General features: G+C 42.3%; 1 protein-coding gene across 2 annotated transcripts; it reads left to right on the forward strand.

Moving 5' to 3' along the window:
• The first annotated feature begins 793 nt into the window (after positions 1-793).
• HEMK2 (HemK methyltransferase 2, ETF1 glutamine and histone H4 lysine) lies at positions 794-5,315 on the forward strand. 2 transcript variants are annotated; one of them, XM_080597274.1, is made up of 6 exons: positions 794-1,016; positions 1,723-1,809; positions 2,451-2,541; positions 3,275-3,358; positions 4,066-4,207; positions 4,888-5,315. In XM_080597274.1, the coding sequence occupies exons 1-6, from the start codon at positions 883-885 to the stop codon at positions 4,995-4,997; spliced, it is 648 nt and encodes a 215-aa protein (XP_080453400.1). In that variant the 5' UTR covers positions 794-882; the 3' UTR covers positions 4,998-5,315. The 2 variants fall into 2 exon arrangements, with proteins under 2 accessions (XP_080453400.1, XP_080453401.1); XM_080597275.1 differs by having other exon boundaries at positions 868-911.
• Positions 5,316-6,591: the final 1,276 nt, after the last annotated feature.

Here is a 6,591-nt window from a genome sequence, read left to right on the forward strand (position 1 = left end):
ATCTAGGTTGGAAGAGACCTCCAAGATCACCGAGTCCAACCTCTGACCTAACACTAACAAGTCCTCCACTAAACCATATCACTAAGCTCTACATCTAAACGTCTTTTGAAGACCTCCAGGCATGGCGACTCAACCACTTCCCTGGGCAGCCCATTCCAATGCCTAACAACCCTTTCAGTAATAAAGTGAAAAAACATTTTAAATTAAAAGGTCAGGTCCGGGAATAAATTTACTCTGAAAACTGAAGTTGCTTTAACTTTTGAATTTTCAGACCTGGCATTTTGTGCTAGGCAGTGGTGTAAGGAATCTAAAGTCTAAGATAAAGCCTGATGATTTCATTTCTGTGCTAGGACAAAAATTGAATTATAAACTCAACATTGGATCTCTGGTTATGGATTTCTGGCTGATTGCACTGACTTACTCCCACAGAGGGGACACACAGGAGAGATGCCCAGTACCATCTGACCACGCTGCTTTGTGTGTACTGCTACTATACTAATTATGACTCCCCATTAAGTTCCGTTGGCTGCCTGAGAAAGCACTGAGTCTGAGGGTAACGAGCAGGGTGCTGATTTTATTTGGCGGTGCTGAAGGCGGGCCACAGAACACTGTGACGTTACTGAGCTGCCCCACTCGCCTGACCGGCAGCCATGGCTCCGACAAGCAGGCACGGCCCCTCCCGCGCGCCCCCTGAGGCGCCGAGTCCACGTGACCACCGCGGCCGTTGAGGCGTGCCCAACGGCCACCGCCCCCGCGCTAGGGGCGGGGCGAAGCCGCCGCCGCCCTCCCATTGGCTGTTCCGGCGGCGCTCCGGGTGGCTCCCCGCCCCCTCTCCCATCCGCCTCCTCAGGGCCGTCCGGGCGGGTCGGCGCATGCGCGCCGATGGCGGGCCCGGCGCTCCCCACGCCGCGGTACGAGCACGTGGGGCGGTTCGGGGAGGTGTACGCGCCGGCCGAGGACACCTTCCTGCTGCTCGACGCGCTGGAGCGCGACGCGGCGCGCCTGCGGGACGCCGGGTAGCCGCGGCGGGAAGCGCGGGGGGGCAGCCAATGGGAGGGAGGGGGCGGGGCCTGAGGGAGGGGGCGGGGCCTGAGGGAGGGGGCGGGGCCTGAGGGAGGGGGCGGGGCCTGAGGGAGGGGGCGGGGCCTGGGGTTCAGTCATGGCGGTGGAGGGGGCACGTCTTTGCTGTGAGGGTGACAGAGCGCTGGCACGGGCTGCCCAGAGAGGCTGTGGCGTCTCCTTCTCTGGAGACATTCAGAACCCTCCTGGATGCCATCCTGTGCAACGTGCTCTAGGTGACCCTGCTCAGCAGAGGGGTTGGACCAGGTGATCTTCAGAGGTCCTTCCTGTCCAGCCCTGCCCATTCTGTGATTCTGTGCTGCAGTAAACCCGTAATAGGTGCTGTAGAAGTGCAGCCTGTGCTGTCGACATGGTGTAGTTAATGGAAACTTTAATACTGGGCACAGGGAAACTTGCACGTTTCCCAAATTGCCCTGTGATAAACAGGAATTAGTTATACAGGCACAAGCAGAGCTGGCAGTCGACATGAAGCAGACCACACAAGGTGGGCTTTGAGGGCCTTGTGGTCAGCAAGTATTTCAGCATGTCTGGGAGAAGGGGCTTCGGCAGCAGGTTTCATCACGCTGTCAAGAATAATTCTCTGTGTGTTGTAGATGCTTTTATATGGTGCAAAAAAACTCACCCAGAATTTTCTGTCTTTAGAATTGACATCTGCCTTGAAATAGGGTCTGGATCCGGTGTGGTTTCAACATTTTTAGCTTCCATTATTGGATCCAGTGCACTCTACATGTAGGTATAACAACACTTACTCAAACTGTTGCATGCAATAATAAAGAACACTTTGTCCTCAAAATACATATTTTTCCATTTTACAGTCAAAAGTTATACTTTTCACAAAGAAATGCTAGCTCAGTTCTACAGATACAAAAAAATCAAAGTGAAAGGAGCCTGAACTATTTACTTCAGGTTCTGTAACAAGTAAGCAGTGGTGTGGTTAAACTCAAATTTTCCACTTCTTAGACAAATTGCTGAGCTTACACTTGTGTTTTCCATGTTGAATCCTAAATTTTAGCCACTGAGTAATCTTGCTGAGTTTTGATGACATATCACTTCCCTGATTGTTCGCAGTAACTGAATTTTGTTTGTGACTGTATGCATATATACTTACACAGAGCTGGCATTGAAAAGGTAAACATCCTGTTAAATGTTTATTTTCACATACTTCAGGTTTCAGACAGTCATTAAAGAATTTCCAGGGCAGTGTTGAGTGGTATAACTCCTGATACATGGTATTTTCCTGGCTGTTTTTTGCTACTACTTGCAATGTAAAGGGTATTCACTGAGATTGTGTTAGCTAGCATATAGTTTGCAGTGTTAAACTTCCAGATCGAGTAGCCGTTAACTTACATTTTCTAATATTTTTATTTAAGATGTACAGATATCAATCCGATGGCAGCTTACTGCACCCTGGAGACAGCTCTGCTCAACAATGTTCACCTTCAGCCAGTCATTACTGACTTGGTAAGACAGATGTTTCAGTAATACCTTCTTCATAGTTTTCATTTTACTTTTTAGAGATACTGAAAAGTAACCATAAAGTCCAAAAGAACAAATATTCTCTTGATAAGGACAGATGAAAAAATGATGAAAGACCAAAGTGAAAGAATAAAATAATACCTTTGTGTCTGCTGTATGTCTCTCTCGCTCTTCTACATTTCATGTAACGTTGTCTTAAGACTGTTTAAATTGTTCAGTTTCTCTCGCGCTTAGAAAGTTCCTGAGTCAGGCTGAAGTGTTTGGAACCAAACCAAAGTTGACAGTGCATTGCACTCAAGAAGAAAAAAAAGGTAGACAAGGATCTACATGTACTTTTAACTAATCCAGTATTACTGGAGTCATGCAGCACAGACAGATGGACAAATAGCTTGTTTTCTAGAACGGTGATGTAGCCGCATAACAGAAGATAGGCTTCAAATTTAGATTACTGTCTTACATAAAACTAACTATCCAGAATTTAAAGAAACTTCTTAAATACTTTCTGGTTACTCCCAGGTCATCTGTAGGTCTGATTTCCATTATTACCTGATGAATGCTTAAGTGTTTTGCAACTTAATGCCACACTTTTTTTGTTGTTGTTGTTGTTTTTTAGGTTGGTCTGTGTGGCAATTTAAATTAATACAAAGATATCCAGGACTATGTAACTATTTTTTAAAAAATGTAAATAATGATTCCTTGTTATTAATTTCATCTGTAGGTCAACGGATTGTCACCAAGATTAAATGGGAAGGTTGATCTACTGCTCTTTAATCCGCCATATGTGGTAACACCCTCTGAAGAGGTAAGAAAAAATAAATTTAAAATCCACAATAAAAATAGTTCTGCTGTCAGAGGAGATGGCAAATCAAATAAACTGTGGTACAAAAACTCAGCTTGTAGTTGTTCAATTACCTTTTCTTAATTTGCAGTGTAGGCTCTTTGTTTCAAAATAGTAAATGGTTTTGTGGAACCAGTCAATAACTGTACAAGTTGTAACAACTGTTTTAGTGAAAATGATTTATTAGAACTGATAGTAACACTACATGGGAATAAAGATTGCTGGAGGTAATTTCTCCATCAAGACTTGTTAGACATGCACTTTCCATTGAAAACCTTCTATAAAAATATCTTAGCATTTTTGTTTTTCCTCTGCTTCCTCAGACTCTGTGTTTATGAGTCTGATTCTGAAAGAGTCAAAGGGTTCACTGGCCACCTTTCACTTGGCAAATGAGATCATACAAGAAAATACATGTAAAGCATGTGACAAAATGCATCTCTTTCAATTAAACGTTATAAATAGAACTTGAAACAAAAGCAATGCATTCATCTTGCAAGGAGTAGTTCTGAAGGAATTTTGCTTTATAAACCAATCTGCTGAATCAAAGTTACCAGAGTTCTAATGGCAGATGCCCAAAGGCAGAGATCATGATGATGTTTCTCTTCTAAGTACCACCAACACTTGTATTATTCTGTATTGAGTAAGATGGTCTTTGCTTTCATTCTTCCTAGGTGAAAAGCCATGGAATAGAGGCATCCTGGGCTGGTGGCAAAAGGGGCAGAGAAGTAATGGATCGAGTTTTTCCACTAGTGGCAGACTTGCTTTCACCAGGAGGATTATTCTACTTGGTCACAATTAAAGAAAATAATCCAGGTGATCGCTCTCCTTTGACCCTCTTGTGCCAAACTAGATTTAACACTATTCATCAAATTGTTGATCACAGCAATGTTCTGGAGGTTATCAGACCTCAGTAAACATGAGCAAAGAAGTACCCAATGTGATTTTAATCTAATGTGGCAATACCATATTACTTAAGATTGACAGTTTCAAAGTCTGAAATCTTCTGAACTAGGTAATGAAGCCTGTCCAACCCTTTCTTACAAAAGAGAATAGTGTTGTAAACTTATAGGTAAAAAAAAAGCCTTCAGTTGGAAATGTCAATTATTTCTGACCTGCGTAGAGAAGAGATTCGGAATTGCTCCTTCTGCTTAATAGGTTGTACATTATGAGGTGGTTGCAAGGACAGTGATTATTCCTTCACTGTTTTGATTGATTAGGCAGCTTTTGGGAGAAGGTGCTATGAATTTCAGTTTTTTCCTACAAATTAGCTTCATAAATGAACTTTTTATTGTTATAATACCAAAATACTGAACCACAGTTAGTATAACATAAACTTTATTTCTTCCAGATGGAAGACTACTTTGCATAAAAATTACTGTCTGAAAGAGTAAAATGACAAATTATAATCTTTGTACTGTATATTTTGCAGACACTTTAGCATTGCCTTTTATAGCTATATGAACTTTATTGTAACACTGTGCTTTCAATTACAGATGAAATTCTGGAAACAATGAAGAAACACGGCTTAGAAGGCACACGAGCACTTTCCAGACAAGCAGGACAAGAGATGCTTACCATCCTCAAATTTAGGAAACCTGGATAACTGTTCTTACTACATATACCAGACGTACAGGAAGTTGAATACAGACCATTGAAGCTGTCAAATCATTTCTCACACTCTTAAGGTGTATCCTCACTTCCTGACTACTGCAGTGAAACTGATCAAGACTGTTTTTATTCTAGAGGTCAACCAGCTTTTATCTGCTGTCAGAGGTACAGCTGTCCTCTGGCTTTCCACAGGACAGTTGCAGGTGAACTGTGAAATACCCTACCCCATCACATTTTGCACTTCACCACTTTTTCCCTCTGTAAATAAGAATTTGTATATTTGTCTTTGTTGCTTATTAAAAGAATGTACTTGATATAATGCTTCCTGTTTTAATAGTTACTCTGTACCTGTGCGGGGTTTAAATATTTGGTGTGACTCATTTTGGTGTAGTATGAAGCACTTTTGCAAGTCTAACGCACAGTTACTGAGTTTGTTTCTGTAGTAGGAAAACCAGATACTTCTGAACAGAAGGATGCAGGAAGTGCATCTCAGGAGCTGAAAAAAATAGCTACTGCTCTCCTGCTGTTTTGTATGGGTTGATTGTGCTCCTTTCTGTGCCATTTTACAAGGAGGGTACATACCACTGTAAAGATGTAGAGTTCTCATCTGTGAAAAGGCATTGAGGAAAAAAAACATATGAGATGCTATTAAGAAGGCTAGTTACTGGGTACCTGAAAACAATGAATATACGTAGAGAAGTAGAATGAGTCCTCTCTGAAAATCATTATACAAAACAGGAAGCTGTTTCCTGAACACGAGATCCTCACAAAGAGCTTTCCTCTGCAGCTTCCTCCCTGTGAAGTGCCCACAAAAGGTGCAGCATTATCCCAGGGACATTATGGTGTGAGGTGGGCACAGTCCTAGGAGGAAGACACTGCTCATGTGCAACACAAAGCTAGAGTCAGCGTAGGCGCACAGCAGTGCTAACACTGTCTTGGAGAACGCTTTCAAAGAAACTCTTCATTAACGTTTTGTGGCAACAGAACTTTAAACGATTAGCTCTCTCTTTTCATGGGAACTAAAGTCACAAGTTTTTCCGTAGGATGCTGGGGCACTGGAAAGACTATTCCGTATAAGACTTCAGAACTACACATATGACTGTCTACTTGCCCAGCCTGCACAAACATTAAAAGTTTTTCCACGTTTGGAACTGACCACCCAAAAAACTCATCTGGGAGATTGAAAAAAGGAGGTTATAGACAGGCAGAACAACATACAAGAAATTTAAGTGTAGGGCCTGTTAGAAGAAACACATGACTGCAAGCATAGCTGGATCATCTGAGGATTTGAGATACCATACTGCAAAGTAACACAAGAAGCTGCTTTTGACTGATACAGGTCAAAAGTTGATGCTTTTCTGGCATAAAGGTTATTCCTTGCACTAGCCTGAAGAACATACAAAAAAGCATTGGACAGCAGAAGGTGTGCACTCATTATTGTTTTACATCCTAAGGTCACCATTTTCCAGCTCAGAAGATCACTGCCAAACACAACAATTCAGCAATTCGAGCAGAGCTGGTACATCCCTTTCAGTAACTTTTTTTGACAGTATGTTTTTATATAGATGCATATGAACGTGAATATGTAC

Source organism: Anser brachyrhynchus (genome assembly GCF_964034855.1).
Source record: "Anser brachyrhynchus genome assembly, chromosome: 1".
In the NCBI taxonomy this organism is placed as follows: Eukaryota; Metazoa; Chordata; class Aves; order Anseriformes; family Anatidae; genus Anser; species Anser brachyrhynchus.